This window comes from Drosophila gunungcola (assembly GCF_025200985.1).
Source record: "Drosophila gunungcola strain Sukarami chromosome 2R unlocalized genomic scaffold, Dgunungcola_SK_2 000030F, whole genome shotgun sequence".
NCBI classification, from domain to species: Eukaryota; Metazoa; Arthropoda; class Insecta; order Diptera; family Drosophilidae; genus Drosophila; species Drosophila gunungcola.
The window spans coordinates 33,371-46,594 of NW_026453176.1; the positions used below are offsets into that span (position 1 = coordinate 33,371).

At 45.6% G+C, this 13,224-nt stretch overlaps 2 protein-coding genes across 2 annotated transcripts; one reads left to right on the top strand and one right to left on the bottom strand.

The window, feature by feature from the left end:
- Positions 1-50: 50 nt before the first annotated feature.
- LOC128256824 (uncharacterized) lies at positions 51-1,775 on the bottom strand. The gene is made up of 4 exons (XM_052987474.1): positions 1,363-1,775; positions 1,210-1,295; positions 407-557; positions 51-352 (listed from the first exon to the last, which is right to left on the bottom strand). Exons 1-4 carry the CDS (start codon positions 1,625-1,627, stop codon positions 186-188), a joined length of 669 nt encoding a protein of 222 aa, XP_052843434.1. The 5' UTR covers positions 1,628-1,775; the 3' UTR covers positions 51-185.
- Positions 1,776-2,283: 508 nt separating this feature from the next.
- On the top strand, positions 2,284-13,222 carry LOC128256918 (uncharacterized). The gene is made up of 12 exons (XM_052987642.1): positions 2,284-3,038; positions 3,100-3,413; positions 4,056-4,575; positions 4,633-4,740; positions 5,409-5,507; positions 5,583-5,643; positions 6,938-7,185; positions 8,837-9,016; positions 11,212-11,721; positions 11,928-12,105; positions 12,168-12,546; positions 12,603-13,222. The coding sequence occupies exons 1-12, from the start codon at positions 2,966-2,968 to the stop codon at positions 12,816-12,818; spliced, it is 2,886 nt and encodes a 961-aa protein (XP_052843602.1). The 5' UTR covers positions 2,284-2,965; the 3' UTR covers positions 12,819-13,222.
- Positions 13,223-13,224: the final 2 nt, after the last annotated feature.

Sequence of the window (13,224 nt, forward strand, 5' to 3'; positions counted from 1 at the left end):
CTATTTATGAACTACATTTCGTGTGTAAATAAATTATACAAATGTTGAAATGAATTCGAACTTGTCAAACGTTTATTAATCGTGCCAACAAAGTCCAAATGTCATTCAAATATTTTTCTCTACTCGTTGCTGTTGCAGTTGCAGTTGTTGTGGTCGCAATTGTCTTGATGTTGCTACTGTGAATGTTACTTTTGGATGGGCAGACGCGGCAGATAGACCTGCTGATAGGGCACCCCAGTCCACGCATGCTCGGCATCCGGATAGTAGAACCCTCCCATTGCACCCTCCTTCGACTGCTGCTCCATCACACGAAATAGGGTGAAGACCTCGTGGTAGATCTTGTAAAAAATAACTGAAGTAAATATATATTAGCAGAGTGGTGTCTTCGGATGTTAAGCAGACCTACCCAGCACAAGGGTGAACACCAGAAGACACATCAGAAAGCTCGAAAGGTCAATAAAAAGACCTGCGGTCGCATAGAAAACCCCCAAGTAAAGACCAAAGCCAAAAATAACGCCGTGATAGATCAACCACGGATACATCAAACAACTTGAGTCCTTTAAAAGGGTGATAAACTATGTTAGTTGAATAAACAATATGGCCAATATTTTTCTCTATATTGGTATTTAATCAAAATAAAAATGACCTTATGCCACTTAAGCAAAATTCTGCCTAACCTTACGAATATCTTATGACTTGAAATATCCAAAAATAAAGAATCTAAAAAATGTGTAAGCAAATATCTATGTTTATCCTAAGAAGATATTTCTGACCTCATAAAGTATATACTAACATTATTAATCTGCATCACGAGAAGAGTCGATCAAGCCATGCCCGTCTGTCCGTTTTAAAGTAGTAAGTAGTTTTTTATGCAAAATAAAATAAATACAAATATAACTTTGCTGCTTTACACTTTATTTGACATTTTCAGAATTATTGATTTATTAATTATTATTTTATTAAAATCGGACAACGATATAATAAATCTGTCATTGGAACGATCAAAAAATAAAGCGGAAAATCGTCAAAGTTTCACTGCTTTTAACAATACACATACATAATATTCGAAAAATAGTCGTTGTAAGGAAGATTCTATTTTTAAAATAGCTGCAAAGTTATATAAACTTTGCCTGGCCGAAGTTGGCTTCCTTTCTTGTTTTTGTTAACATTAGAATGTGTTTAAAGAACCCGTCTGTTCATTTAACTTACCCGGGCAATACCTATTAGCAGCAGCAGACTAACTCCCATGTTGATCAGCGACAGTCCATACACAATAGAGCTAAAGATGGTCAACACTGGTGGCCAAAGATCAGTGATTAGTGCTTCCACCTTGAGTCGGTATTATCAGCTAATTGTACTCACAACTGATCAGTACCTGCTGCTCTGTAACCGGGACCAAGTTCATAGGCCATTGCTTGAGCAGCAGTTCGATGTCTGGCTGCAAGTGGATGGTCAGCAAGGAGCTGCCAAGGATAACGCTGGATATGATCACGCCCAGCCAGCCAAGGATGAGAACGTTGTACTTGAGGTTCTGGCACTGCACATACGAGATGCTTTGGCTGGCGGCCATCGCCACGGCAGACACGGATGCATTACCACCAGGAGGCGGTGGATCGTTGGGGGCCATTGGAACCGTTTGTTGGTTGTCAACTAAACGTACTTTTTGCCGGATTCCGCTGTTCTTGGGGTCCGTTTTTGGGGTTTGGCTTGTGTTGCTGTTTGAGTGTTTGCAACAGAACAAACAACGATATACTAACAACCAGTCAAACTAAGAACACGGTGACAGGAAAGCCAGAAATCAGGGCCTGCTGGGTGTGTTATTGGTTAAAGTCATTTTCAACACAATTGTTATTGTTACAAGAGAGAACAGTAAGAAAACTAATCAGTTAGATAATTCATCATGAAATTCCTTTAATTTATAGACAATCGTTACCAAAAGAAAACACAAAAGAAATTCATATGAAGTTATTTGTTTTGTAGATCTTAAAACTTCATTCTCACTTTTATGCTCAAATATACCTTAGAGAGTGCCACCTAAGAACCCTATTGAATATGGTAATACCACACAGCTCCGCCCAGCTGGCGACAAATTAGAAAGTTATATAAATAAATGTGTGGCCCCCATTTCGGTTAGTGGTTCTCCTTTGTCTAGATGGCCTAACCCAAAAACACTCCGATTGCCGTAAGAGAAGTGTTCCCATTCCGGCGAGAGACGCCAGCGGTTGTGGCAATTATGTCGCATAAAATAATTATAACAGACTGAGGGGAACATTTCCTGCGCCGCTGGCGGCGTCATCAGCATTTCGTAATAATTAGTAAGGCTGGGGAAGATCAGAGCAGCAGTGCCACAGAAGCTTCAGCAGCAACACCAACTGGCGGCAGCAGCAAACCCAAACAAGAACCAAGATCAACCTGTTGCTGCGTCTCGGCTAATGGCGTGAAGTTAGTTTGCTTTTGGCCAGCGGCGCGTGCGGTTGTGGCTTACGACACCATCTTCATCGCCCAACGCGAAGAATAGTTCTCGGCATCGGGAAATGTGTGAGGCTCGGGTGCGTGGCTGCTGGGAAAAGGAAAACCGCTGACGGAAAACTGTGCCATTGAGCCAGTTCCCACTATGAGTACGAGTGTTATATAAAAATCCATTAGCCCCACCGCCAGCGACCCATTTGCAAGCGACCCCGAAACTTGTTCGCCTATCAAGGACGCACATCTCTTTCACTCGAGAAGCTCTCGTGGCCGTGAGTCACCCAGACAGGCCCATAAACAGCAGCGTCTTCTAGTAAAAGTGGAGCAGCAATAATAGGAAGTGTAAGAAGAAAACGGCAGAAGCCAGCTTAAGAGTGAATAAGAAATTGTCATGCTTTCATTAGCAACAAAAGCGTTGTGGCCCATTCCAATGAGTGTTTAAGTGTCATCAAGTGAAGTGAAGTGAAGTGAGTATTCTTACCCCGAACAAGACGTTAAGATGCAGTTGCAGCTGTGCCTGTGCCTGTGCCTGTTCCTCCTGCTCCTCTGCCATTTGGACCGTGCCCAAGCCAGTGAGTAGATTGTTTATCGGTTCTGTAAGCCCCTAACGATCCCCATGCCGATCTCCTCCAGACATCCTGAACACTCTGCTGGGCGTGCCCGCGGAATGCGTGCACCAGAGCGGCGTCTGGCCCTGCAAGCTGAGCTTCTCCTGCTGGCTACAAGGCGGCAAGCACGCCAAGGGCTGCGGCAGCAACAAGTGGCTCTTCAGCTGCTGCGTCGCTGAGCCGCTGCAACACAACCAGAACCAGAACCAGCACCAGCACCACTCCCCATCGCCGCTGGCCAACCTCGTGGACTACGGCAAGCTGAAGCTGAGCCTCAACAGCCTGCCCAAACGCATCATGCTGCGCAGACGTGACGACAACGAGCTGCTCGGTCTCAAGGTGGGTCGGAGTCGGCAATAATTGAGCCATTGCAACCGCGCAGAGCGGGATAATTGAGCAATTTTACAGCCAATTGACAGACAGGCAGGATTTTACTCATCAAGGCCAGATCAAGAATTGATTCTCCCTCTATAGCTGTTAAAAAAAGACACAAATATCAACCTAAGACTTCAATAACACAGGTAGAGAGCCAAAAAAAACTCCACGAAACTATTTGTATTTTTTATAATATTTATTTGCTCTTGAGTAAAAGTCTTAAACAAATGTATTTTCACCACCAACAATTTCCGCGTTATAGTTAAGAATACCAAATTCCGGATATTTAAAATTTGGTATATTGGAATTATATATATATATATATTTTTTGCTGAATCACACTCTAAATTCAGCACCGCAATTAAAAAACTAAAATTCTGTATAGAAAAAGCCATTCAAGCCTTAAATAGTAGTAGAAGTATAGAAGTTTTTGGCAATTATGGTTTGTTCTGACGTCCCTGCTTATTTGAGAAACGGAGCTATGGATAATGAGGTGGGGAACTTGTCAATATATGTGTGCCGGCAGCGGTCCCTAGAAGCTTAACTTTAATATTTATTTGGAAATAATATTCTTTATAAGAACTAATTTGTATAAATTGCTTGCAGCCGGAGTGTGGATTGCCACGAACGGCGCAGAATACGCTGCAGAAGCGCATTATCGGCGGTCGTCCGGCGCAGTTTGCCGAATATCCGTGGCAGGCGCACATCCGCATCGCGGAGTACCAGTGCGGTGGAGTGCTCATCTCGGCCAACATGGTGGCCACGGCCGCCCACTGCATCCAGCAGGCCCAGCTGGCGGACATCACCGTGTATCTGGGGGAGCTGGACACGCAGGATCTAGGCCAGATCCATGAACCGCTGCCCGTGGAGAAGCACAGCGTGCTGCAGAAGATCATTCATCCGCGCTTCACCTTCCGCATGACCCAACCGGACCGCTATGACTTGGCCCTGCTGAAGCTGGCCCAGCCGACGGCCTTCACGGAGCACATCCTGCCCATCTGCCTGCCGCAGTACCCGATCCGGCTAATTGGCCGGAAGGGTCTGATCGCCGGATGGGGCAAGACGGAGGCGCACATGGGCCACGCGGGCACCAATATGCTTCAGGTGGCCAGTGTTCCCATTATAAGTGAGTGTTCATATAGCAGTACTCCAGTGAATAGAAAATAAATGGTGATTATTTCAGCCACCTTGGACTGCATTCGCTGGCACGAAAGCAAGCAGATAAATGTGGAGATTAAAGCGGAGATGTTCTGCGCCGGTCATTCCGATGGCCATATGGATGCGTGTTTGGGTGAGTTTCTACCATCCTTCCAAACGATTATGCGTAAATAACTATGAGCTGTAATTTTTAAGTTAATAATAATAATCATCAATACTCAGAGGTAAAGCAGGCCGACAAAACAAAAATATTAAAAAACACTGCATATTTTTAGGCTTTACTAAAGTAATTTCTGTTAAATTTAAATTGGCTAGACAAATGGTCTAAAAACCTTTTTAAAAATGCTGAGGGACTTACAATCAACAGTCAATTTTGTTTGGAAAATATATGTATATATTATAATAATAGAATTTAATAGAAAAAACAGATATTAAAAGATGGTCAATTCATACCAATAAATTCTTAGACGGTCTTAGTGCACACTTTTCATTTTTCATTATTCATTTATGTTGCAATATGTTTCTATTCATTTAAAATGGATTTTATTTTTTTCTGTGTATACAAACAGTTAGATTTAGATATGTTCAAAATTGTCTTATCGCAATTTTTTGCTCAAACACACCTAATTTGAAAAGACTTCAAAATCCCGGATGGTGCATTTAAAACTTAAAGGCGAAGTTTGGTTTTTTTTGTAAACTTGTATAAATGTTTAATTGCAATTATTTTCTTTTCATTAAAGCTGTTTAATTATTTTTCTATTTATTTAATAAACACCTTACCTATCATTGTATGTTTTTTAGGAGATTCCGGAGGTCCACTGGTGATCAGGGAACGAGGACGCTTTGTGCTTGTGGGCATTACCAGTGCAGGCTTTGGCTGCGGAGTAGATCATCAGCCAGGTGAGATTCCCTAGCCTGCAGACTATACAAAAAACTAACAACTAATTCGATTTCAATTCAATTTATTTGGAACAGGAATCTATCACAATATTCAGAAGACTGTGAGGTGGATACAGGAAGTGGTGACGCGCAACGAGTTATAGCTGCAGATGACCCTGAAAATCCCACCCGAACCTTTGGCAATGCAACCCATCTCATTAGTTTACGGCTCGTAGCATTAGGCAATGGAAATGTGCAATCCGCCGCCAGAGACACAATATTTACTAGATTTAATAAACAATACAATTAGCTAATGGTAATTACTTTTGCCATTCGGGGGAAGTGGGCTAGAGGCCGACCTTGAACGCCGCCCGCCGCCAGAAAAAAGAGAAAACCAGGCGGCCGAAAACAAACGAGCCTCTTGTCGGGTTATGTCACCGGTTTTGGCCTATTTGGTGGAGTGCCACAAATGGCACAATCCCTAAATGCCAGGCGGTAATTTGTACATTAGGCGCATTAAGCCCTGGCAGCCTGCGTTGCCCAATGCTGTTGCGCAGTGCAATTGCTGCTGCTGCTGCTGCTGCTGCTGCTGTTGCGATTGCTGTCGTGCTGCACCGCAGCAACATACGTATTTCGGTGGGCGGTGGCAATGAAATCGAAAATGTGTGCCACCGAACGGCCAATTATTATCGACTGGTAATCATTGGGCCCGGCTCGAAAGCTTCTTTGCGCCGAAAGCAAATGTCACGCTTGAGACAAAGCACCCATGTGGCTGAGTGGGATTTTCCGGCTGCAATTTGTTCGGCAATTGTTGGTTTTGCTAAAACACCAATTTGTGTTTGGGGGAAAACGCGACTTCCTCTTCGGAATGGTGAAGGTAGAGAGGCGCGAGTGGGCAAAGAAATTGGAGATTAGTCATGGCGACAACACAAGAGCCAGCGGCAACATGCAATTGCCAGTTGAGCGACAAAACTTGTTGCCTTGGCCACTTTCGTTTTCAATGCGGGTCTCTCGCCGTCTTGGATCGGCTTGGATTGACTTGGCTTTTCTCTCGGCCGCTCCGCTCTTCTGTGACTATTACTCAATAGTCAGCGCTCGGCGCTCGGCACGCTGCGTACCGCTCAGCAGTCGGTTGGCGGTGCTGATGGCATTTTGATTTTGAATTTGTCAGCCAACTGTTTATTAAGTGTTTTGACGCGACGGCACACTGTTCGCGAACTGCGGCTGCATTTGGGCGACGCGAGACCGCAGAAAACGGAGTGTGTAAGATATTAAAGATACCTCCCCCACCCCCTGAAATATTGGCGTAGCCGCGAAAAAAAAAACAGAAGAAGGCGGAGAAAATTGTGAACTTAATTCCATTTACTGGGCCACCCTCTCCGTTTCGGTGTGCTATGCAAACGAGGTGCGATTATTCAATCAAAAACTCGCGCCGCTACGTGAATTAAGTGAAACACAATTGCAGAAATCAGTGACAGCCGCGGCAACAACAAGTGTAAACAACAACGAAAGTATTGCAAAATGCGCTCGCCGCACCAACTGTTGCTGTTGCTGCTTGCAACAGTGGTTGCTGCTATTAATGCTGCCGCTGGCCACAACAATTACAACTCGGTGTACAACGAGGTGATCCCGCCGGAGCTCAAACAGGCCATCAACAAGGAGCTGCCCAAGGAGGCCAAGTTCTTCGATGAGCTGGACTGTGAGTATGGCACTTAAAGTTTCCCCTTTCTAATGGTCAAGTCAAATCGAGTTCGTTGCCTAAGTCTTCCGTTTCGCCTTACACAATTTGCATATTAGTTAACACGCCATGGCTAACCTTGATCTTCGCTGCTCCTCCATGTCAAGTTCGGCCCAATTCCCAATCGAGGCAATTGAGAAACCCCTTTTGCAAATCGGACTTGGGCAGCGGCGAAAGTTGAGCATTCCGTTCTTGGGCAGCCAATTCATCTTGTTTAATTGGACTTTCCAAGAGAAAGACACGAAAGCCAATTAAGCCCGAACTTAAGGTGATTACACATTAACATAAAGGCACAAACTGCGAGATGTAGATAGATCCACAAAGAAAGGCCGCGTTTTTGGGCAACTGTGAATGACTATTAAAGCGATGGCCAGCCAGGCAAAATATTATTAATCAAATGCCAGCATATGGCGGCTGCACAAGTTCAATGGCAGCTGCTGCCGCCACGGATATATGTAATACGAGTACAACTACGACTACGAGTGCGAGAAAAGCAAAAGCAAAAGTGTTTCCAGATACCGATACACAGACAGGAAAATCAACTGCAATTAACTTCAATTGCACACTCGGCGCATTGGAAAGTGTTACCAGCAACCGCCGTGAGTCGGCCATTTTCCCAAAGATTATAGATTATTTGGTTTGGCCTTTTATGTAAGCAGAAACCTTGGCCAAAAATGAAAAAAAAAAACCCAAACCCAAAAAAGACCAATTGAAGTCGAGCAAATTGATGCCCGGCAACATGTTGCAGCTCGCAGCTTCGCTGGCAACATTGTTGCGCCGCCGCTCTGCTCTGTTTTTTATTTATACGAAGCTGCTCTGCAAGTGAAATGGCCAAAAGCGGAATGTCTTCGGCTCTTCGGCTGCTTTTCGGACCTGGTAGCTGGCAGCTGGCAGCTGGCAGCTCGGCTCGTGGCCACAAAAGCTTGGCTTAGTTCTGAGCTGATTTTCCCGACGCGCGGTCGCCTTTCTGTTTGCTCGCTCCTCGCCGACTGTGTGCCCGTGCGTAAAGAAAGATAATTCCAGGGGCATAAAAGTGAAGCGGCGATTACAATTTTCTTTTTTCGAGCGTCGAAACTACGCATGCGTGAACCGCTCAAGAAAGCGCCCGATGAAAACAAAAGTGAAATCCTTGGTGAACTAGTGGCAGGACTGCAGCTTGTCGCGATCGACTTGCAGTGACAAAAATCAATCATAAGCCAGAAAGCGAAAGTGCAGCTACCCCCCCATCGAAAGTGAAAGTCCGTGAGGAGAATCCCCTTCATTTGCCATGCTGCCATTGCCCCCACATTCCAAGGACACCTGGCTTCGGTTGGTCATCCTGTTAGCGGTGGCCATGTGTTCGCTTTCCCCCCGTGGAGCAGATGGCCTGGGCTATCCCAGTGCCCAGCAGGAGCACGACATGCTCATCCTGGACGCCCTGTCCCGCCGCAGTGGAACCGGATACTATGGCGAGAATAGCGTGATGGAGATGCTTTCCCGAAGTACTTACCTCTGAGCCCCAACCAATTTGATTTGACTTGACTCGACAGACCCCCAAAACCAAACCCAAACCCAAACCCACGCCCTCCTCTTGACTAATCTCGTTCCCCCCCCGTTGCCCCTGTCTTTGCAGTGATACCGCAGTCGTGCCGCTTTCGTGGCCACAAGTTCGAGTGCGGCCTGTCCATCTCATGTGTCTTGGGCGGCGGCAAGCCGCTGGATCTCTGCTCCGGCGGCATGATCTGGTCGTGTTGCGTGGACAAAGATCTCGACGCCGAGGAGAGTCCGCATGCCGCCCCGGTCAACAACACGAGTAAGTATCACCCCCAACCAAACGCCTCACCCTCACCCTTTCCCATTCCCAGTCCCAAAAACCAGACAATCAGTTGATTCTGAAAGACATTTCACCTCCTGCTTTCCCCGCGCCGTTCCCGCGAGTTGCAAATTGTTGCGCTTTGAGTTATGCAACTCGGCTTTGTATAATAGAGCAATAAATTAGCTTGCATTTCGAAAATGACAACAAATTGCTCTGCCCGCAAGTACGCAAAGCATAGCCTTTGGGCCCGGTCCGGGGGAAATCACCTAAATAGCAAAAAACCTGGTGTTTTAATATATAATATAATATGTAATATAATATTGATAATACTGCAGATATTTTTTTATTCTTCAAGATCTTGAAAAAAAAAGGCTTTATTTGCTCGTCAAAATATTAATTACGTTCTAATATATTTATAAGATTATATCAGGGTTTCAAGAAAGCTTTAAATTCTTTAGCTAAAAATGGTTTTTCATTGGAAAATATTTAATAAGCGCATCAGCTTTTAATTCAGGTTTATGTTTGTAATCATTTATTTAAAAAAAAACGGAATTTTTAGAGTTAGAAAAACATGTGATATAAAAATGCCAATATTGCTAAAAGAAGTTTTACGCCAATCAGTTTCAAAACTAAAGGAAAAGCTTAAAATGCTATTGATGGAAATTGCTAGAACGCATACTTTTGACAAATGGTTAGTCTACTTCACTGTGTTGCAGAATTTTCATAAAACTTGAATACCTGGCACAAGCTTCTACGAAATTAGTTTACCCTATATCTCTCAGATCTTTCAGAAAAATTTATGACAGGCGTTTCCATGAATAGTCTTTTCTCTTGGGAACGGCTTAGAGAAATTCAGTATTTATATTTGAGACACCCAGTGCTTTTTTTTTAAGGAAAAGACTCAAGCACAAAGCCAAAACTGTGGGAAATTTCAATATGGTATTAATAAAAATACAAAAACTACATTCTTAACCAAAAATATAAAAAAAGTCATCTCAATACTTACGAATAAAGTAATATTAACGAATGTAAATTCGTTAATATTACTTTATTCGTAAGTATTACTTACTTTAAACGTTCACATTTGAACAGAGTATTCGCTGGTTTGTGGATCAATTGGTTTCCCATCAAGTGCATTGGTTATATCGTAATCGAGGTGGATGCAATTGCCAATTCGGCAATAAGTGCAGCAAGAAGACCTACGAATAAAGGCAGAGCCACTTATATTATGCCACACACGCATCGGTGTAGCCAACGGAGTTTTATTTATTTGGCTACTGTGAGCTGCCGTTTTCCTTCTTCAGCTGTTCCGCAGCTATTTTGTTGTGCTCTGTTTAATTTTCTAGATTTCTGCCTTCTTTTTTCGAATGCCCACGTTACAGACATAAAAGCAACCTGAACAATAACAAAGCATTACAACATAATATGAATAATTCTTAGTGGAAAATTTTGTTTTTCACCGCCTCTCTCTCTCTTTTTCTGCCCCTTTTTTTTCGGAAGCACATCAATCTCGTCTTCAACCTCTTCTTTTACCGCAATTTAACTTAATTTTGAGAGTTTTTTCCCCACTTTTCGGTAAACATTTCCTCGAAGCCTACAAAGAAGCGGGTTCTGCGTGCTTTCTTTGGTAGTTCATGTGTAAAGTTTTCCCAAGCCGTCTGGCGACAATGATAAAGCCGAAAACCGTAGTCAACCCCGAAATGGGCAAAACTCACTTGCGGAAATAAGCGAAGGTGAACGTTTTCGCATTTAAAAGTGAAATTTTTGGTTTTCTTTCTTTGTTTCAATTCGGCTGGTCTGGGCCCTGCACCACCCTGCACGCTGCCCCTTTCGAGGGTTTTATTATTTTGTTTGCTTTCAAATGTGGGAAAAATCACAGCGCAAAAGTTACGGCACAGCCAAACCAGGCCGAGCTCCTCGAAAGTGTTAATCAAGACATGACGCCGTTCTGTGTGTCCCCCCAAATGGCTTTCGGATTGGTTTGAATTACGTGCGAAAGACCCAGTCTTTGTCTTAATGGCCAGACTGGCCCCACTGTCCACTCTGCAGTCCATCTGGGCCTGAAATAATCGCGATCGTGTCTGGGGTCTCACTTTTTATTATGATTGCATGTCAGCTTTTGGGCGAAAGTCTGACTCTCTGAGTTGAGTGGTCATCAGATCATCATCCTGTATCACGATTCTCCCACACAGGCGACATAATACACTTGCATGACATTTACCCCGACCTGTCGACGAACGCCAACAAGCCGCAGCACCACCTGCACCACCACAGTGGCAACGGCCTGTCAGCGGCCCCATCCACATCGTCCACGGCGTCCTCCTCCGCCCGTCCGGCCTATCCCAGCAGCTACTACGGCACCAAGCGACCAGCCTTGTATAACGGCGGTTCCAATCCCTACAAGCCAGGCGCCACCCGCCCCTCCTCGTCCTCCTCGTCATCCAGCCTGAACAGCTGGGAGCACGAGGGTGGCGGCCACCTGGGCTCCAGCTCCATCAATGGGATCACCAACCACCTGGATAGCTTCTTCGATGCCGAAGCCACACCGCCGCTGGACTCGGGCGGCGCACCACCGCCCCACGAGCCACTGCCTAACGCCCAGGCCTTTGCGGTGGGAAATGTCCTGGATCTCAATGCTGGCGAGGCGGCGGATGAGTACCAGAGTGGCTACCACGGCGATGCCAGCTATCGTCCAGTGCCGGGTACAAAGCAATCTCACACTCTCTCCTCTCTGGCACCACTGCATTTGGGTTTCCTTTAAGCTGCACCGCACCACACAACCACTCACTTGCTCTGTCACACTGATCTCTTAGATTCTGTAGCTCTTCCTTAACTTTACTTTGGTGGACTTTTAAGGTTACCTATAAGAGTTTCCCTTTCTAAAACATAGCCCATTCTTTATTCGCAGGCTGTGGCGAGGTCTACACCCGATCCAATCGCATAGTGGGAGGCCATTCCACCGGCTTTGGATCCCATCCCTGGCAGGTAGCGCTGATCAAGAGTGGATTTCTCACCAGGAAGCTCAGCTGCGGTGGTGCCCTGATCTCCAATCGATGGGTGGTTACAGCCGCCCATTGTGTGGCCACGTAAGGCTTTCATGGAAACAATATAAAAACATTCAATATAATAATAATATCTTCGCAACCAGTACCACCAACTCCAACATGAAGATCCGCCTGGGCGAATGGGATGTTCGTGGGCAGGAGGAGCGGCTGAATCACGAGGAGTACGGCATCGAACGGAAGGAGGTGCATCCCCACTATAATCCCGCCGACTTCAAGAACGACGTGGCTCTGATCCGTTTGGACAGGAATGTGGTCTACAAGCAGCACATCATACCCGTCTGTCTGCCGCCTTCGTCCACGAAACTGACGGGAAAGATGGCCACCGTGGCGGGGTGGGGGCGAACCCGACATGGCCAGAGTACAGTGCCGTCCGTGCTGCAGGAGGTGGACGTGGAGGTGATCTCCAACGATCGCTGTCAGCGGTGGTTCCGCGCGGCAGGACGTCGCGAGGCCATCCATGATGTGAGTGCTCCACAACTGTGTTAGGACTACCTTCTGACCGTTATTATCCCTTTCAGGTTTTCCTGTGCGCAGGATACAAGGATGGCGGAAGGGATTCCTGCCAGGGCGACAGCGGCGGACCGCTCACGCTGACCATGGACGGTCGCAAGACGCTGATCGGACTCGTCTCCTGGGGCATCGGCTGTGGCCGGGAGCACCTGCCCGGCGTCTACACCAATATCCAGCGCTTCGTGCCCTGGATCAACAAGGTCATGGCCAATGACAATGCGTAGGAGGCACTGCATCGCACTAAACCACAAAACCAGAAAACCACAACCGGAAGACTGCAGTCACCGCTCGAGGAGTCCTGCAGTCGTGTGCGTCCGCTGCGGAGATGCATCCCGTTAGCCAGGCCATGTGATTCCTCTACGACTCGGGGTTGTTAGTGTGTAAGACCAAGGCCTTTGGGGCCTTGTATTTATTTGACTTTTACCCATATGCCTGTCCTCAATCAATTCGTTCGCCTTCATTCGTTTCTCATTGCATTCCACGCATTCGGTTTAAGTTTTCGATATTTATTATACACTGATCGACGAAAGATTCCTACATTTGAGACGATCCACTTTCACTTCCACGTACATTTATACTCCTAATTTTAATTATGTTTTAAAATACAAATAAAAAGTATTCAAGTTTATA